General features: G+C 45.4%; 1 protein-coding gene across 1 annotated transcript; it reads left to right on the top strand.

Annotated features, from left to right (window-relative positions):
- The first annotated feature begins 697 nt into the window (after nucleotides 1–697).
- RRAGC (Ras related GTP binding C) lies at nucleotides 698–14,790 on the top strand. The gene is made up of 7 exons (XM_068159394.1): nucleotides 698–981; nucleotides 5,989–6,192; nucleotides 7,208–7,407; nucleotides 8,288–8,402; nucleotides 9,824–9,966; nucleotides 11,354–11,502; nucleotides 12,749–14,790. The coding sequence occupies exons 1-7, from the start codon at nucleotides 715–717 to the stop codon at nucleotides 12,898–12,900; spliced, it is 1,230 nt and encodes a 409-aa protein (XP_068015495.1). The 5' UTR covers nucleotides 698–714; the 3' UTR covers nucleotides 12,901–14,790.
- The last annotated feature ends 5,573 nt before the right edge of the window (nucleotides 14,791–20,363 follow it).

Below are 20,363 nucleotides of genomic sequence, written 5' to 3'. Positions count from 1 at the left end.
GGATAATTCTGTAGAAGCTGCATCCTGTAGTTGAACGTGTGCTGAAATTAACGTGACTGGAGGTGAACAGAAAGAAATGCAGTTCAGGGTGCACCTTGCCAAAGCAGCAGCCTGCAGGTAAGGTGTTTAGAGAGAGGGCATGAAAGACTCCTTGGTCGCCCCGACAAGTCTAACTAAGGGCAGTACTGCACACTTTTCATAACGATTTGCCGCCTTCTGCCAACAATTTGGTCTTGTGAGCCTTACACTTAGATCGTATTGAAGTAGTTAAAACTGCGTTTGAGCTGCCTGTACAAGTGATACCGGTAGAAGATTAATGACTGTTTAATGAACGTGACGAACTTTGCTTCAGAGATAACGTTCGCTTAGAGGGCGAAGCTGCCCCGTTAGCAAAGGCTCCCGTGTCTCGCTCCACGTCTGCTCGGCGCTCCAGGTGGAGCGACCCCCGGGGCCGGACCCTGAGCCCCTTCCCCGTAGGAGCCCGGCCATGGGGCGAGTCCCGCCCCTGTGGCTCACGTGCGGAGGCGCCGTCAGGTGACTCGGGTCGTCTGACCGGAGCCATCCTACCTCGCTGGCTTCCTGAGCCAATCGGCGCCCAGGAACTTGATGGCAGCCAATCCGGGGCCGGCTGTGTGGTGTCGGGTTGGGTTGGACGAGCAGAGAGAGGCCCTGGGACGGGCGCTGGCGGTTGGAGGGCGGCGGGCTCGGGCGGACATGGCGCTGCAGTTCGGCGGGGCGGGCGCGGCGGGCGCGGCCGAGGAGCCGGCGTTGGTGGGGGGTAGCTTCGGGGCTGCGGACTCGTTCCCCAAGGACTTCGGCTACGGGGAGGAGGAGGAGGAGGCGGAGCTGGAGGGAGGCCCAGGGCCTGGAGGGCCTGGTGGCGGCGCGGGCGGGCCCGGCGGCGGCGCGGGCGGGGCGGACTCCAAGCCGCGGATCCTGCTTATGGGACTGCGGCGCAGCGGGAAGTCCTCTATCCAGAAGGTGAGGGGCAGCCGGCGGCTCCCCGCCCCCGCCTGCCGCGCTGCCTCTCCGGCGCCGAGCTCTTTCTCCTTTTTCTATTGCTGTTTAGGCAAATTCTGCTTTTTAATGTGGGCGCATGTGGCGAGGTTGGAGCGGAGGGAGACTCCTACTTAAAGACGCTTACTTCCCAGAACGGACTCCGATCATCTGCCCTAGAAAGGAAGGTTGTGTAGCATAAGTTGTAGCCTTTATAGTTCTTCGCTTTGATGCTTCAAAAATAAAAATTGAAGATATTGGTGTAAAATCTATCATGAGGTGTTTTACGGATGTGAAAGCACCGTGGGCAGTACAGGTATGTGGTGTTTAGCAAGTGCTTCCGGTGGGAAGAGGACTTGAGCTGTTCTCCTTTTGCTCTTTTGAACGAGATCTGCTTTGGTGTGAGCAGAGTGGCAGCCTCTGGTTTCCTTCAGTAGAGAGAGCAAAGGAAAGCTGCTGGTCGAGGAGGAAATAAAACAGTTTCGGTTCCTTAGATTACTTGGTGAAGTTGCTCGTGCTTCTTAATGCAAATGAGACGAAACTGAGTGTCCTCATTGGCTACATAGCTCAGAAGAAGTGTAGATCTTTGCTCTTCGGTGCACATTTTGTGTTTGTAGTCCACCTTAAGAAGTTACAAGGGGATATTTTTGTAGGAAGATGTTAAAAGTGAAATGCAGTGGTTCTCAAGCTTAGACCTAGGGGCCTGAAATTCTTCTCTAATGCAAGCATGGAATCATTGAGAGATTTCTGAAAAGGTTTTATGCAGAGAAGCCTCTTTTGAACATTGCAGGTATGAATCTCTTAGGCTGCTTGGTCTAGGCAGACTGTAGTAAACCAATGGGTTTTAAACTGTAGTCTGAAGACTCCTGTCTCTTGCTGTAGGCTTGTCTTGCTAAACCTTTTCAGACAAGGTTTTCAAAGGTGCTGTAGCTGTCAGTGAGAAATTGTTTCCATGGTGCTGTTAGGAAATACAGTGGCATACAGGGCTGTCAGTGCTGTTTGGCCTTTCCTAAATACCCAGTTATTCAAGCTTAATGCCCCCAAGTGCTGTGATTGCACTGAAAGTCTTGTTTTAAGTCTTCAGTCACGTGAATGGCACTCATGGTAGACTCTCATTAGAAATCTTAGTGTATTATCCACAGTTGAAAAATGTGAACCCTAAAAGCTAGAGGGAAGCAGTAACTCCCAAGTTGTGGCTAGATTTTAAGATGTAGGTTTGGGATTGACAGACTTGTTTGTTTATGGATCAGGTTTAGTAGCATCAGTTCTCTGAGGACCCATTCAAGTAGTTGTACAGGAAGGGATCAGTTTGATGTTGGGTCTGCAAGAAGAGAACAGCATTTTTCATCTGCGTGTCAGTTGTCAGTCTGGCTGGGGAATTGGAAGCGGTGGTTCTGTTGCTTAGGAGCTTGTTGTGCTGCTGCCTGAGTGAACTAACTGTGGCAATAATTTGAGACACTCTTGGGAGTATCAAAAAGTTTTTCTTGGGAGTATCAAAAAGTTTTTCTTCAGTAGCATTCCTGCTCTTACTGCTGGTCATAAGCAGACCCAGTCCTTACATCTGGGCACTAGTTGCTGGTTGTCTCCCTGAGAGTGAGGGTATGTGTGGTGGGTTGACAAACACTGGATCAGGAAAAGTATTTGCTTTGTGGAAATGTAGATTTTTTTTTTTTTTTTGGTGGAAAATATGAATTATTAAACAATTCCAATCATGAATTCCAATATTTATAGGGGGAACTATTTTCCTTTAGGCAATCAGATTTTCTGTACTGTTCCAGCCTGTGAATGTTCAGTAGCAAATTGAGAGGAGAAGATTCTGGGAATGTGATGATTGCTTCAGTTTATAAATCAATTGTTTTGTGCAGACTTAGGTCTGCTGTCCTGTCCTCTGCTCATAGGAACCTGGAAAGAGTTAAAATAACTGATTTGGGGTTTTTCTGGTGGATGGGGGAAGTGTTTGGGGGTCTGTTTAGGGTTTTGGGACAGCTCCTAGTGAAGGCTTCTTCCTGCTGGATGACTTGCACTGTGAAGATCCTTAGAAAAGGTCTGGCTCCAGTTGTTTCTTTCTGTTCTGAGGAAAAGGATGTAGATTTCTCAGGTATAAACCAGTTGTTCAGGTTTCCAGACAGAAACCCAAATAAGGGGGAAGCTGTCTTAGATTTGTTACTTTGACAGTAACTTGCAATTCCTGCCTAAGATATGCTTGCCGTTTACAGGTGTTGCTACAATGTACTGTGTGGTGCAGTGGCAAGTTATATTTGATTGTAAGCTGTTGTAGCAGGGATGCTGTGGAAATCATGCTTCTGATTATTGTTTGGTTTTGTTTGGTTTTGGTGTTGTTTTGGTATTGTTTGTTTTTGTTTGTATGGATTGGGTCAACATTCCAGCTGGAAATGTAATTCCAAATAGGACTGGGTTTTGGTTTGTGTAAAACCCAACAAACAAAACCCCAAACAACAAACCACCAACCTGCCCCCCACCCCAACAACAACAAAACCCAAACCAGCAAACAAAACCAACCAACAACAAAACCCAAACAAACCAACCAACCAAAAACTACCCCAAACTCCAAACGTATTCTTCCTTGGGGATGCCATTCAAAGTGTCAAGTAGTGGGAATTGAATATATTGGACAAATTCAGCTTGCAGATCCAAGGCAGTCTTGAAAATTGAGACAGAAGTTGTGAGTTTAAAACACAGTAAGAGAAGAAAGTCTGCCAGGAAGTCAGTGAGACTGTTGGATGTTAAAGGTATAGAAGGAACACTCAGGAATGATAAAAGCCATAGCAAGGATGTTACCAGTTTTGTCTGCCTAACACCTAGTCAGAATTGCTTGGCATCAGTGTTGGCTGCTTAAGTATCAGATGCTTCCTCAGCTTTTTCATTTGTTTAATTGAAGCTGTGTAGAGCACAGCTCTAGATGGCTGGACTTTATGATCCTGGAGGTCTTTTCCAACTGAAATGATTCTGTGATTCCATCAGGAGGAGTGGAGGCAGATGCTAGGCGATAGAAATGGAATTTCAGCCAGAGTGTCTTGGTTCCCCACCAGATGGGGAGTATCAGTCTGATGAAATGCACTGCTTTGGGTAGGTGGAAAAAGGGGGTTGATGGCATTGCTTCTGAGAGACTTCTCTGCTTAAACTGGATTCGGTGATTCTCTCCTAATTCCTGTGGGAGACTTGAGTTTCCAAGGAGGAATGTTGATTTCAGAAGGCTTTATGACTCTAGCAAACCATGAGGTCGTTGCAGTATAGTAACTACATAACTAGAGCTGTTCTCTTCCATGGAAATGTCCTGTTACTTAAAACCTCATTGAGACCAAACATGCCTTAAAGAACTGATTTTTTTTTCCCTGTGGTCTTAAAAATCTAGGCTGATGTTCTACTTTGAACCTCATTTAAAACAAATCTGTAAATTAGGGTGGCTGTGGTGGTGTTTGTCTTGCAGGCTTTTTGACAGAGATTGTGGCACTAGGTCTCTTGAATGGGTCACTTCTGTTGCTTTACCTGTGTGAAACATTTAAAATAATAATAATAAATTGCCAAGTGCTATAGAGTGGGTTGGGGGTACCTCTGAAGGGTGAGTCTTGGATGTATTGATTGATGAGAAGCTCACCATCAGCCAGCAGTGCACTCATGCAGCTGGAATGCAAATCCTAGGCTGCATCAAGAGGAGCGTGGCCAGCAGGGCAGGAGAGGGGATTCTACCCCTTAACTCTGCTCTGCTGAGACCCCACTTCCAATACTGTGTCCAGTTCTGGTGTTCCCGTCACAAGAATGACACAGAGCTGTTGGAGTGAATCCAGAGGAGGGCCACAAAGGTGATCGAAGGGCTGGAGCACCTCTGCTAATGAGAACAGGCTGAGGGAGCTGGGGGTGTTCAGCCTGGAGAAGGCTCCAGGGGAATCTTAGGGCTGCTTTCCCATACCTAAAGGGTTCCTACAAGAAGGCTGGAGAGGGACTTTTCATAACAGAGGGTGGTTTTAAGCTGAGGAAGAATAGGTTCAGACTGGATCTTAGGAAGAAGTTCTTCAGTACAAGAGTGGTGAGGCTCTGGAACAGGCTGCCCAGCAAGGTTCTGGATGCCTCATCCCTGAGGGTGTTCAAGGCCAGGGTGGATGATTTGGCTTTGAGCAGCTAAACCTAGTTGAGAGGCATCTATGGCCATGGCAGGGAGGTTGGACTTGATGATCCTTAGGGTTCCTTTCAAACTAGACCTTGCTGTGATTCTATGATCTCTCATTTTGCAGTCCTAACATTTGAGCACCTTGTGGTTTGTAGTAACTTTTGTAATACACAGTTGAGCTGCTTTAGAGAAAAGGTGGCTGCTTTTGCTACAGGCTTCTTTGCTAGTTCTATTTGTTCAGGGAAGGGCTAAATCCAAGCAAGGCTTTTTTGAGTGCTAGCAGTTAATGTTTTTCATCACAGCTGCTAAACTATCAACTAGCAGGGAAGCTTTCATCCTTTCTTTATAGGATGCTTGAAAGGAGCGAGTCAGCAAACATGATTGTTGATAGATGGCAAACTACCTAGCTATTTAGGTCTCTAAAACTGAGATGTTCTTTTCATTTCCTTTTATTGTAGTACAGGAACAGTCTGATTGTGTTCTGTCATAACACTTGACAGCAGGCTAAAAGCTTCCTTTAGGAATTTTTAAGACAGGCTCAATTCTTCACAGCTGGCAGTTGCTTAATTAAGGTGCTGGGTTTATACCAGCTTTGACTTGGCTAATGTAGCAGCACTTGCAAACACTGTGCTAGATTTGCAGGGTAGCAAGAGTAGCTGGGATGTCTGTGTCTTCAGGCAGCAGTGTTATTTAGACTTGTGAAAAACCAAACTGTGATTCTGGGTCATGGGGTAGATTATTTCCTTAGCTGTTTACCAAAAGGAAACATTTCAGAAGGGGTGAACCTGTTTGTAAGATTCAGCTCACAGAACCTCTACCAATCTCTTCTGATAAAGTCAAGACTGTTATTTGTGTTCTTTTAACAGGTGGTGTTTCACAAAATGTCTCCCAACGAGACTCTGTTCCTGGAAAGTACCAACAAGATCTACAAAGATGATATTTCCAACAGCTCATTTGTGAATTTCCAAATATGGGACTTTCCTGGACAGATGGACTTTTTTGATCCAACATTTGATTATGAGATGATCTTCAGAGGAACAGGTGCTCTAATATATGTTATTGATGCCCAGGTAAATACAAAGGACTGCGAATCCCAAGGAAGTTTTCTGTTTGCTTTGTGTGCAAGGGGGATGATGGGGGACAGAGTTTGTATTTTTAGAGAAGTTCATAAACCATCCCTTATGTATGAAAGGATGCATTGGCAATCTGGCTCTTGGTGTGGGAAGTGACAGGAACACACACTCCTGGAGGAGAGAGTGAAAAGGGACAAGCACTCGGGACTTGCCTGTTCTACAATAATAGTGAGAGCTCACTATGCTGGATGGTCTGAATTAAACCTTCCTGCTGCAGTAGAGTTAATTTAGTAACAGCACACTTCTGGCCTCATTTTCTAGTACTGGTGCTGTTTGGCTCCTAATCAACTTAGGAACAATACCATAGGATATAACCTGGTTATTACCTGCCCCCCAGTACCTGAAGGGATCCTACAGGAAGGCTGGAGAGGGGCTTTTCATAAGGGTGTCTGGAGACAGCACAAGAGGGAATGGTTTGAAGCTGAGAGAGAGTAGGTTTGGACTGAATCTTAGGAAGAAGTTCTTCAGTATGAGGGTGGTGAGACACTAGAATAGGCTCCCTAGGGGGGCCATGGATGGCTCTTCCCTGGGGATGTTCAAGGCCAGGTTGGATGAGGTCTTGAGCAGCCAAGTCTAGCTGAGAGGCATCCCTGCTCATGCCAGGGGGGGTTGGAGTAGATGATCTCTAAGGTCCCTTCCAACCTGAGCCATTCTGTGGTTCTATTAGGACCATCTTGGAGATTGTTCCTGCCTTTTGCTGGAGTTCAGTGTAAGCTACCTTTTGCTCTGAATCCTAGTTCCATGTAGTTGAGCCTTACAGAGCTAATGCAACTTAATTTATGTATCAGAATCTAAGCTACTTGTATTTTGTGACACCCCAAGGTGTTGTCTTCTATACTTTTGTCTAGTTACAGAAGTGAATTCTTGCACTGAAACAGTTTGGTTTTGTGCAGAATGGAATAGTTACTGGGGATGATGACTGTCATTCATTCCTGCCCACACTGATTTACAGGATGACTACATGGAAGCCCTAACAAGACTCCACATTACCGTTTCTAAAGCCTACAAGGTCAACCCAGAAATGAACTTTGAAGTTTTTATTCATAAAGTTGATGGCTTATCAGATGACCATAAAATTGAAACTCAGAGGGATATCCATCAGAGGGCTAATGATGACCTTACAGATGCTGGGCTGGAAAAACTTCACCTTAGGTGAGTTAAAGGTTCTGGCTGATACGATTCTACTGTTGCTGCTATGCATGCAGATTAATGACTTTTAGATGGAAGAGTGGATGGGCCAGAGCAGGGCTTTGTTAGTTTCTTAATACTGCACAAGCTCTTGTTATAAAATACACTGCTGAGTTTATGGCCAAGCCTCAGCTGTTAGGCTGACTGAGATAAAGCAGCCTACTGTTACCACACTCCAATCAACAGATTTATTCATGAAACTCACTGATAATTCGAGGTCCTTTTGCATGCTTGTCATTCAGGCTGAGTTTGTGCATGTGGCCTGGAGAGGCAGGGGAAGGAGAGGAAGCTGCCTGCCTTCTAGTCCTGGCTAGCACCAACTATTCAGCATGATTAGTTTTAAAGTTGAGTCTCTTGCTTGATACTTGGCTCACTTTTAATGTGTTTCCTACCAAGACCTTTAAAATGAGTTGTCTTTTCTCTGTGGTTTGTTTTTTTTTTTACTGCTATTTTGATTCTCATGGAGCCTTTAAGTATTGCCAGAATCTCTCAGTGTGAACAAAGTGGAAGGCCAGGAATGAACCTTGATGAAATCTAGTTGAGAGTTTAATTCCTCTGCGATAAGCGCTCTGTAGGCTAAGAGTGTTGTGAAAGCGTGGTCAGCTTTTCATTCTGTTACCCCATCTCTCAGGGGTGGGGGAGGTCTGTTTCATGTTTATTCCAGTTGCTCAGAAATCAGATTCTTGGTGCAGTGGCCAAAAGAAAGTGATAAAGGCATCCCAGCTAAAATCATCAGCCCTGAATGCTGGAAAACACTTGATGTTTCTGTTGCAATGCTGAAATAGTCTTGAATTCTTGTTCTTGTTTTTCTTTTCTCTTCCTTTTCCCTCCCTCCCCATCTCAGCTTTTATTTGACCAGTATCTATGACCATTCAATATTTGAAGCCTTCAGTAAAGTGGTACAGAAGCTAATTCCACAATTGCCAACGCTGGAGAATCTACTAAATATCTTTATATCAGTAAGTGTTACTGGAACAGAATTTGAAGTTAAACACATGGCCCAGTGAAAGAAGTCCTCCTGCTAAGGGGAGCTGGCTAGATCTGCCCTTGGGAGATTTGTAGGGCACTTGTGCTGGCCTGGTTGTCTGCATTAGAAGCTCTCTACTACAGCTATGCTTTGCATGGATTTCCCTAAGTACTGACAAAGCATAGTGTGCCTGGCTATGACTGTTCAGGCCCTAATTGGTCTACTCATGCACTTAGTAGCCTAATCTACCTTCACTGGCAGGAGACTTTTTTCCTACTATCAACTTGGCCTTGAGCCAAACTATTTCATGTGACCTGTGGAACTTTTGCTCTTATCCTTATGGTGTTCACACTTCTTGTGATGCAGACATTTGCTGCTGTACACTCCACCCAAGAGGCCAGGCTGAAGCAGTCTGCCTCATTTGAGCTATGTATGTCAGGCTGTTGCAAACATGGGGGAAATAGGAGGAAAAAAAACAGTTGTGATTAAAAAGAGCTGTGTGGGTCACACAGGTTACTCTGTGCTACTTATGCTGGTTTGCTGTGTTGGCAGAGGACTGTTCTTAATAACCTGGCCATGTGGATAAAGGGTGCATGAATGCTAACCCTGCTCAGTGCCACGGGGGTATGGAGTGTGGCCCCCATGCCAACATTATTGTCTGAGTGTCCCAGGACACTGCCTTGAGTGTTCAGACTAGCTATGAAGAAGTGATAAGGAATACTTGTGGTGCATAAACAGAAGTGAAGCTTTGCCAGAAGTCCACAGTGGTAACTTACTTAGCAGTGCAAAGCTTCTGAACTCAGCACGATCAGATGCACTTAGCCAAAGTGCTGAGGTACAAGTGGGATGGAGCAATTGGCTTGCTGCTTTTCCATACCCATAACTGCCATTATGTGATCCTCTTCAAGGAGTCAGAAGTTCAGAAGCTGACTTTTATTTTCTCTGCATGTTAAGCTACGTGGCAGCTGTCTCACAACAGAAACTGAACTACCAAGACAGCACAAACACAGAACTTCAGTGTCAGCATGCTGCTATGAAGTAACTCATCTCTGAGCTTTGTCCACTGGGTGGATGGGAATGTGTGGCTCTTCTGGAGTTAATAGAACCACAGAAGAGGAAAAGGGTTTAATATAAGTTGTGGAAGCACAATAAAATGTAACCTTAGTTATGACCTGGTAAATAATAACCTAAAAAGAACTCTAACCAACCCCCCAGCTTTTGCCAGCTAGAAGGTGATGTTGATATGTACTATGCCAACAAGGGTATTGTGTCTTGATTTTGTGACTTAAGCTTCTAAATTGGTTATGCTTAAACCCCCTCCCTGCTATTAATAATGTGAAAGTGTGTGAATTTTACTTCGAAAAATGCAGATTTAAAACCAAAACCTCATCCAAATTCTTTCTCTTTCTGAAGAATTCAGGCATTGAAAAAGCTTTTCTCTTCGACGTAGTCAGCAAAATCTACATTGCAACAGACAGTTCCCCTGTGGACATGCAGTCATATGAGCTGTGCTGTGACATGATTGATGTAGTGATAGATGTTTCCTGTATATATGGGTAAGTGATGAATGCTCTTAAGGTAAAAAAGGCCTTTGGAAGCTGGACCCTAGGTTGCAAACTGTGCAAATCGTGCTGGCTTTGTCATCCCGCAGGATGCTATTGATTGGCCATTAGAGCTCATTGGTTCTGCAAGTAACTGGAATAAAGCCAAAGGATTTGGCAGCTGGATCAAGAGCAGTTTGTTTCCTTCCACTCATGTCTGGCCTGGCCTTAGACAGCCACCTGACGTTCATGAAAGTGTTTTACGTGGAATATGAATACTGCTGGGATTTGTTGGGTATGGTGGGTGGAGGTGTGCTAATAGCTGCAAGTCACTGGGACTGATAGCATGCCATAGCTCTGAAGTGGAGCTTGCAGTCACGTTGCTCTGAGATTGCTGCTGTTTGAACAGAGAAGCTTTTGCAAGGCCAGCCCAGCTCTTGCTGACTTTCTCTGAGAGGTGCACATAGTGCTGCTTGTTCACAATTTGCAGCTGAATTCTGCTCCACCATGGATTTCTGAAGTGGCTCTGGAGAAGCAGTGGATTATTTTGGAACTGTGATTTAGATCTGCACTGGAAAATAAAGTGCTGCCAAGAAATACCACAGTGTTTAACAATTTGTCTCCTGATAGGATAGGTCAGCCCAGAGTTAGTTGTTTGCTTTGGGTTTGTGGTTTTTGGTTTTTTTTTCAGGAGTGAGTATTTGGAAGCAACTTGTGACACATCTTTTGCTTCTACAGTAATTTATTGAACACTAATAACTTGAAGATAGAAAGCAGCATCCTGTTCTTATCTTGTAAATGAAGGCTGGCTTAGCTTAAGAGCAAAATTTGTCCTGCTCCTTGTTGTGCTCCCCACCCTGTCAGCCTCACTAAGGAAGCCTTTGAATTAATTTACCACAAGTAATTTCACTGAGGTGTCACTCCATCGATGCTTCTGTGTGAAAGTCCTGGATTAGAGCCTTCAAACTCATCACTCAGTACCTTGTGTGACACTGTAAACTCAGTGAGGCAGTGAGCAGCAGTGACTCTTTGGTTTGAAGGCAGACTTCTGCTGTGACTCATGTACTGTACTACCTCCACTAGCAATGCTCAGGTGTTAGCCAAAACCAGTACTGACAGTCACAGCTCTTGGTTGATATCAGAAGGGTGCATGCTGAGAGCTTGCTCTTAACTTCTCATCTAAGTAGCTAGTGAAGGTCTCTGTTTAGGTCTGGCTTTTCTGAGGAACATCAGGTGTGATAATGATTTTTACAACAGTATTAAGACCTGCATCCCAAGTTCTTCCCTTGCTTAGCATTTGGCATGAGCAGTGTTCTTCTATCTGTAGTTAACAGGTATTTGTCTTGAAGTTACATATGCACATCAACTGGGTTATGTCTTGGCTTAACTCCTTCTTTCCTAGGTTAAAGGAAGATGGCACTGGAAGTGCTTATGATAAAGAGTCAATGGCAATTATCAAGCTGAATAACACAACAGTCCTGTACTTAAAGGAGGTTACAAAGTTTTTGGCACTAGTTTGCATTCTTAGGGAAGAGAGTTTTGAGCGCAAAGGTAAGGACTTCCCCCGCTGCATGACTTTTATCTCATGTTTATTGTAGGGTCTTTTGTCAGCTCTGAAATGATTACTAGGCCTCCCCAGGTCACTTTGGCTTTGAGCTAACTAAATTTGTTTTATTGCTTCCAGGAAGAATTTTCTCCTTTCCTGGAGATTGATGTAAAGAGAGCTTATTTTTATTCTTGTGAATCATCACTTCAGTCTCTCTCTTCCTGCTGAAATGACTTGTGTGGCTAATGTGGCCTGTGTCACTGCCATCTGCTGTAGTGAACCAAGTAGAATGGAGTAATTCTTGCAATGTTCTGCTTGACAGCTGCTATATTGTGATAGCCATGTTCTCTGTCATGTGCTGCACAAATGTAGGTTTTTTTAGTGCATGACTGAAGAAAGCAGCAGTGGTAGATGAGTGAATGAAGTGTTTCATACTTTGCAGGTCTAACCAACAGTGTAGTTGCTTGGACCTGTAGAATATGATGGTGTGAATGGTCTTGCGTATGTTATAGGGTAGAAATGGCAGTATAGTCCCTAATCTGGCTTAAATGGTGCCAGTACTTTCCTTGGCATTTTAAAAAGAGGGAGGGGAAAAAAAAAAACCAAGAAGAGGCAGGTGTTCTTTTAATAACTCTACTGCATTTTTATCTCAAAGGTTTTCTCACCACAGATAGAATGTATGTCAATGGCATGAAGTGCAAGCTAGTGTTAGGAAGAAATTCTTCACCATGAGGGTGGTGAGACACTGGAACAGCTTGCCCAGGAAGGTGGTGGAAGCCTCATCCCTGGAGGTTTTTGCAGCCAGGCTGGATGTGGCTGTGAGCAACCTGCTCTAGTGTGAGGTGTCCCTGCCCATGGCAGGGGGGTTGGAACTAGATGATCCTTGAGGTCCTTTCCAACCCTAACAATTCTGTGGTTCTAACATTCAGGTGATGGTTGTGCTGCACTAATGTGGTTTTGGGTGTCAGTGTCTTCTGTTGTCTGCTTACCTGCTGTGTAACTATGAATATACACCATGGAATGAGTCAGCTTTTTGTCTTTTTGTAAAAGCTGAGGCAGTCCAATGGAGCACTGGCATCAGTAAAACCTTCTGGATCCAAATTCGTACTGAACTAGAGTAGCAAGAGAGCTGTTTGTTCAATGAAACCTTTTATATTGATTTTTTTGAAGCTGTGTTGATTACATAAATCTGCCAAGCTGAGCACAAGTTTTTTTTCCCCCCCCTCCCTCCCTCCCGTTCCTCCTTGACAGGTCTGATAGACTACAATTTTCATTGCTTCCGCAAAGCCATTCATGAAGTCTTTGAAGTAGGTGTTGCCTCGCACAGAATCTGCAACCATCAATCCAGCACCTCCAATATGAAAGCAGTGACTCACAATGGCACACCTAGGAATGCAGTCTAGAGGGGAATCAAAGACGTTGGATGGACTTGTCAGCTCTTCACTCCAAAGTTTTTTTGTGGGAGGAGAGAGAACAGTAGTCTGAAAGCCTGAAGCGTGTTTCACAGGAGAAGAGAAGTGGAGCAAACTGTGAAACCAGCAGCTTTGTAACTCGTGTTGGACAACTGAAAACTACTGTAAAAAAATAACCTTTGAGGCCAGTGGGGGTTAGGAACACCGGGTTTGGAACCAGCTTTATTGCAAGTGCAGTGGAGGGGTTTGGGGTTTGGAGTCCTGTTTTAACAGTCTTGTCTCTTGACTGATCGCCTGGTCAAACCGTGAGAAACGTGAAACACTGAATAATCACTCGCCCAAATTTGGTTTTTATTTGAAAAATGATCTGTAGAGTATCCACTTCTGCTTTAAGTTTTACCCTTTTGTCATTAAAAGAAAAAGAAAAAGGAAAAAAAAAAAAAAGCAAAGCAAAAAGGTGATGTTACTGTTTAGCTTGTGAAACTCAGGCTCTTTGTTTCGTGAGGCTGACCTCACAAAATCATTCCAGAGAAGCAGTGCCTGCTCTCGCCGGCCTGAATCCTGTCCTTGTTAAGTGGGTGCAAGGTAGAGCTCTGTTCCACTGATTCTCTCTTTGCCTGGAGAGCTGACCTGCAGCGTCGCTCCCAAGAGATTGTGATACTTTGCTTTCAGACCACACTTCTTGGTAAGCACCCTTGGAGGGGAGGGAAGTGATAAACCCAGAAATAAAACTACCTGCTCTCTGTTGCAAAAACATGGATGTCATGGAGCTGTGATTAATCCTGTTCACAAAACAACTGCATGGCTAACTAAACTGGAATGTCTGCCATCTGTTGGAATGAAGCAACCACTTCCAGCTATTCCCAAGCAGAAGAAATAGCAGTCACTGACTTCTGATAGTGGATCTCTCTGTGTTCTCTGACTGATCGTCGTGGCAGTTCCTAGGAAGGTGTCTGAGGGTGTTAACCATTGCACAGCAGTTAAGTATCAGTGTGCCAGAGCCTCCTGGTGATGCTGGACGTTGAAAGTGTGTTGATTCTGTACCGTGGCAAACACCTTCTTGTTTGTCTCCGTGCAATCTGAAGAGAAAAGTGTCTTTCCTGATGTTGTGGATGCTGGCTTTCATACTATGGGAAGTATATGTCTATTGTTTTAATCTAATTTATTGATATTGGTATTATTACTGCAGATGTCATACTGTACATTGGCCTTGCTATGCATTAAGCTCAGCTACTGGCCTGTAAAGATCTTGCCTCTTTTTACCTGTCCTTATGTGTGTATAGGTGTTGCAAAGCCACTGGACCAACTAACTATACAAGTGCCACTATAAAAGTTTCTGCAAGATTTAACTGTAAGAGATCTCTGCAACTGATGTATTTATGTGGTCAGAAATAACCATGGGATTGCTTCTGTGCTTCTAGAGTCGATTTTCATTGAACTATGTATAAATGAATATCCATTCAGTAAGGTTAGGGTGTATGCACAATGCTGTGTGAATGTGGTGGGGTTTTTTTCCCCCTTTTGCTTTAAAGATGTTGTATGATGCTAAATCCAGAAAGGATCTGCTCCAAAAGTTACCACAGTCAGATAGAGGCCTTGGCAATTCAAGCGTTCTAGTTCAGTTCTCTTCATAGCAGTTGTAGTTCTGAACCCTTTTAAGGAAGTGCTGTAGGCTTGTAAGGTTCTGTTCTGTAGCTTGCAAGCTCTGTCATGGTGTTCTGGTCCTCAAGGTGAGAGGAGAAGTAATTGGTGAGACCACAGGAAGGAAGAAACCATTCCCATTTGTGCAGTGAGTTTTCCACGCTCTCAGTTCAAGTGTATGTTCCCCTCCGTCTTTACTTTCTACATGATTTTGTGCTAATAAACTGAAAAAAGGTCCAAGTGTAGCACTGCTGTTTGTGTTGGAGGCAAAGGTGCTGCAGCAAGAGGCCTGGATGGGTAAGCAAACTTTGAAAAGCCATCTTACTTTCACAGGAAGAGTTAAAGACCACCTCCCCACCTGTGGCTTTTGGGTTCTTCTGAGATCTTTGTCCTGCCAGAGAGGGAGGGGGAAGGATGTGAATTGTGCTTGATTCTCCTCCCTTGTGTGGGATCCTGTCTTCCCTGCTGCAGAGAGAGATCCTGTTGGAGATAACTGAAATTTCAAAGGGGATCATCAACTATTGCTTCACTTTCACACCTTTGTTCTTTTCCCCCTCTGAGCTTGTAGTGGTACAGCTGCTCTGCAAGCGCTCTACAGGTACTTTTATGGCAAACAGCTGGGCATGTGTGCTTGTAAGAGGGGGGGAAAAAGGTGCAGAGAGGGCAGGCAGTGGGAGGGAAGGTAAGTGGCCTGCAGGAAGAAGGAATAAAATACTTTTTTTTCTGTTGAAGATAAAGCAGGATACTTTTCAAGGCTTCCAGTTGCCTGGTACCAGCTGGTTGCCAATCAGTATCTAGGTTTCCTGTTGACAATCACACCTGCTGTAGCACAGGGAAGGAGGAAAGTCCAAGCCTGGGAAGAGAGGGCCGAGCAATAAAAGATGGTGTCTGTATGCTATCCTCAAGACTTAAATCTCTCTACTAGCTGGAAAGGTGAGGTCCTGTCTGACCTCCCTCTTTTTATTCCTCTGAGCTTGCATTCCTCAACCTTGCATTTCATAAACAAGGTTCTGTTTCCCATGAGCTCACTGCCTGTTGTGGAATCCAGCAAGGAAAAGGGTAGAGTGACATCTGGGAAAGAGCAACTCCATGTACTGGTATAGGTTGGGGGTTGATGTGTTGGAGAGCAGCTCTGTGGAAAAGGACCTGGGAGTCCTGGTGGACAGAAGCATGACCACAAGCCAGCAGTATATCCTTGTGGCCTAGAAGGCTGATGGCATCCTGGGGTGGACTAGAAGAGGGTTGGCTAGTAGGTTGAGAGAGGTTCTCTTCCCCCTCTGCCCTGGTTCAGCTGCATCTTGAATGTTGTGTCCAGTTCTGTCCCCTTCAGTTCAAGAAGGACCTCAGGGAGCTGTGAAGAGTCCAGTGCAGAGCCACAAAGATGCTGAAGGCAGTGGAACATCTTCCTGTGAGGAAAGGCAGAAGGAGCTGGGGCTCTAGCTTGGCGAAGAGGAGCCTGAGGTGTGCCCTCATTCATGTTCATAAAGATGGGAAGGATGAGGGTCAGGAGAAAGGAGCCAGGCTCTGCTGAATGATGCCTACTGATAGTACAGGGGGCAATGAGTAGTGCAAGTTGGAGCAGAGGAGGTTCCACATAAACAAGGAAAAACCTTTTCACTGTGGGGGTGCCAGAGCACTGGAGCAGGCTGCCCAGGGAGGCTGTGGGGGTCTCCTCTGGAGAAATTCAAAACCCACCTGCATGCATTCCTGTGTGACCTGCCCTAGGTGATCCTGCTCTGGCAAGATTGTGATTCTGGGCTGTTCCCGAGCTTTTTCTTTGGTTAGTATCTGAGTTAAACAGAGATGAGAAAGGGAGTTATGACCTCAAGAGAGTGAGAGGGGCCCTAGGCTATGTGTGCGGGCGCAGGCGTCCAAACACTTCCATGAGTCATCCCTCATGCATATGCACTAGGTAGGAGGAATAATTGTGTTAGGTATATGTGACTTTGTGACAGCTCCTGTATAAAGAACCGCGAAAACTTCGCCTCGGGGGACCCCTTGCACTTTTGGCAGCAATCCCACGAGGGTGCCTATCTACCGCTGAACAGCTGGAAACGCCTCCTCTCGTCTTAAGCAGTGTTTTCGATTCCATCATCGGAGCCGCTCCTGGGCGCGGCGGCTGGCAGTGAAGCAGCCCTGGCGAGGGCGACCCTTGCGCTGTCGTTCTCCTGCGGCATGCTCGCAGCCGTCGCCGCCGTGCTCAGGGTCTCTGCGTGCCGGTGCGCGGCCTGCTGCGCATCGCTGTGTGCCGAGCTGCCGAGGGCTGCGAACGCTCCGTCCGTCGGCAGCAGCACGGCGGCTGGCAGGCTTTGGGAGCTGCGGTCAGTCCGGGTATGTGCCGCCGGGCACCTCTGTGTGCTCCGTTCTCCCTTACGGAAGGTTCTGTGTCCCCTTTTGCTCGGGGTAGCAGCTGGTTAGCTTTGAGTGCGTGCTCGCAGCAGAGGGCGCTCTTGTAACGTGTCTGCGAGATTCTATAGTGTTTCCCAAAGACATCTTCACTCTCTGCCTCAAGTGAAGTCTTAGGACAAGCCAAGCGTACATCCATTTGCTGCTGCACTGCGGAACAGGGGCAAAGTTGTTTATAATAGCCCCTTGAATACAGAGTTAACGTTCAGAAGAGAGCAGCTGAGAAAAACAATCTTAAATGCTGTTGCTGTATCCCAGGTTTTATTTGCTTTATGTCTCTGCTGACTCCTGCTACTGCGCTTATGGCTGTCTTCTCTCTTCCTTTCCTTCTGCCACCGTGCTTTGCCTTCACAGCACTGGTTTCCACCCTGAGAGCTGGAAATGGCGCGAAACATCCTTTAAGAAAGAGTTCTAGAGGTCCTTTTTCTGAATGCTGCTGTGGTTTTGGGGACAGCTTACCTTTGGTAAAATTCTCTTATGTTGTCTGGATAAATAGCGCTTTGACCTCCTGTCAGTTTGTTCAAGTTGGAACAGGTTGCCCAGGGAAGTGGTAGAAGCCTCATCCCTGGAGGATTTTGCAGCCAGGCTGGATGTGGCTCTGAGCAACCTGATCTAGCATGAGGAGTCCCTGCTCATGGCAGGGGGGTTGGAACTAGGTGATCCTTGAGGTCCCTTCCAACCCTGACAATTCTATGATTCTAAGTGTTAGGACCTTCCATTAGCTGACAGATCAAAACCCTACTTTTATGATGCCTGAGGGAGTTTAACTTCATCCTATTAAAAATGGACAATAAAATTTAAAGCTTTCATCATAAAGGGGGTTAGGAAGAGCTGTTGTGCTTTTTATAGCTATACAAACGATTGAGAAGACAATTGAAGCCACAGCAAAACTAGGGAAGAGGTCACCATTAGAAGACCAGTGTAAAGAATCCTTTAAAGGAAACTTTTGGATTTAATTAAAAGGTTCTTTCTTGCTGGTGTCGGTAAGTGGGCCATCTGCACCTCATGTCAGATAAGAAACAAAGGGAAAGTGTGAAATGTCCCCCCTGCAGGGTGAAGTCTTCTGTAGACTCTTTCCTAAAGCACTATAGTAGATTTAAATGTTCCTCCACACCCTGCACAACCCCTGGGTTCATTGACAACTCAAGACCTTTACTCCATACTGTGGAATGGCAAGAGATGCGAGAGAGTTTTGTATGTATTTGTCCTTATACAAATTAAAATATGCCAGGTACCCAGAGAGGGCTTAACAGGCAGCCTGCAGTGGTCACCGTGGACTTGCTAGGTTAAGAACAATTAGATCTCTGGTAGGGCAGAAAATGAGACCAAGAAAAAGGAAGTGAGTCCAGAGAGAGAAAAAAGCATTGCTGGTTAACTGTTTGTTTCACCCCACAATTCCCCCTCAGCCCAGTCTGAATCAAATCTCTATTCTCTGGTCTTTCTTCAAATGATTATTCAGATCTGCACATTTTTCTTCATCTACATCATCTCCTCTGAAGCAGCTGCATTAATGTCCCTGTATTAAGCTTTCCTACTGCCAGGAATTGATCTGAATAAACAGCAAGAATTACTCAGGGTCTTTTCCCACTGAGCCATAAGCCCCAAATGTAGCCAGTTCTGTGAAGCACTCACAAATAGGCTTATAGAATGGCTTAGGTTGGACCAGATCATCTACTCCAACCTCCCCTCCACGGGCAGGGCTGCCTCTCACCTAGGCTCAGCTGCTCAAGGCCTCATCCAGCCTGGCCCTGAATACCCCCAGGAAGGAGGCATCCACAAATACCTACTTAAAAAGATGTTCCACTTGGAACTCCTAATTCTGTGATTTACTGTGAAGATTTACAGTTATGAACTGCTGTGGACATAAAACTATCAGTGTTTTGTGACACTGTAGTATGGAGGCTCACTGCTAATTGCCATGTGTCGTTCTGCACCAGAGGCACTTAGTGCAGGAGAAAGAAATGATGAGTACAGTCAGGTAGTTGAGCTAGACAGAAGTAACTTCATCTCTACTTATGAATCAGTGCCCCACAGTGAAAAACACTTTACTTTTACAAAAGTATGTACTTTCTGCAGAAGTTATCATTCTAAAGTGAGAAAACTGTCACTTGTGGGGGTCAGGGTTATTGGTTAAGTGAGTTATGTTGAAACATTAAGCAAAAATAAGTTCCTTGGTGGGTTACAGCAATGTGGATCATTTTTGCTTCCATTCACATCTATTTTGCCTGCCTTAATAGTGAGTAAATTGTCAATTCAGTGTTCACTTGTGATTTAAAGATGGTCAACCCTCTACTCTGTGTTGGTGTGGCTGCATCTGGAATATTGTGTCCAGTTCTGGGCCCCTCAGTGCAAGAAAGACAGAGAGCTGCTTGAGAGAGTCCAACACAGCGCCACAAGGATGATTAGGGAAATGAAACATCTCCTGTATGAGGAGAGACTGAGGGAGCTGAGGGCTTAGAGAAGAGAAGACTGAGAGGTGACCTCATCAATGTTTATAAATATGTAAAGGGTGAGTCCCGAGAGGCTGGAGCTAGGCTCTGCTTGGAGGTGCCCACTGCCAGCACAAGGGGCAGTGGTGGAAGTTGAGGCACAGGAAGTTTCATGTAAATAGGAGGAAAACATTTTCCCCTGTGAGGGTGACAGAGCCCTGGAACAGGCTGCCCAGGGGGGTTGTGGAGTTTCCCTCTCTGGAGATATTCAAAACTCACCTGGATGCGTTCCAGGTGTAATCTGGTGTAGGTGATCCTGCTCTGGCAGCGGGGTTGGACTGGATGAGCTTTCGAGGTCCCTTCCATCCCCTGAAATTCTGTGATTCTGTGCTTTTCTTTGCTTTTACCTCTAGATGGCTGTCTTGGTCTCTTTTCAAAGAATCTCTTACACAGCCTAGTAGAGCTGCAAGGGGGAAAGTTTGGTCAAACACAGTTTTCATGTGTTCGCATATTTGCAGTGTACTTAGGCATTTATGAGCAAGAATGTTGGTATGTGACCATATCATCGAAAACCTGCTGTGAACAACTGTGAGCTGATACATCTTTTGCTACAGGGCAGGAGGAGAACAGTAGAAATGTTGCAGAGAATTGAAAACATTTCCTGATACATTTTTCATTGTATCAAAAAAAACCTGCTAATTTATCCTGGGAGTAAGAATTCTGTCACGGTTCTAACAGGCACAGCTGGGGCAGTATTTTTCCATCTACCTAATTCTGCAGGAATTTTGCTTCATTCATTTATCTTAAAAACTTCTTTAAGTGTTTAGACTATAGGCACAAGTGGGATGGTAAGTACAGTAAATCTACTGAGGGAATGTTTGTTCTTGGAGTATTTTGAATGCATTCCAGCACAGACATGCAAGAAGTTGGGGGGTGGGGAGGGGGGTTGAGGGGGTGTGTGGGGTGTGTGCTATGGGG

Source organism: Melanerpes formicivorus, unplaced genomic scaffold (genome assembly GCF_026170545.1).
Source record: "Melanerpes formicivorus ecotype bairdi unplaced genomic scaffold, bMelFor1.0.p_v2 SCAF_45, whole genome shotgun sequence".
NCBI lineage: Eukaryota > Metazoa > Chordata > Aves > Piciformes > Picidae > Melanerpes > Melanerpes formicivorus.
This window is presented reverse-complemented; position numbering and strand designations above follow the sequence as displayed.

Coding starts and splice junctions, on each gene's coding strand:
- RRAGC (XM_068159394.1), top strand. CDS start 715: ATGGCGCTGCAGTTCGGCGGGGCGGGCGCGGCGGGCGCGGCCGAGGAG. Junction 6,193..7,207: donor TATATGTTATTGATGCCCAG/GTAAATACAAAG, acceptor ACTGATTTACAG/GATGACTACATGGAAGCCCT. Junction 9,967..11,353: donor GATGTTTCCTGTATATATGG/GTAAGTGATGAA, acceptor CTTCTTTCCTAG/GTTAAAGGAAGATGGCACTG.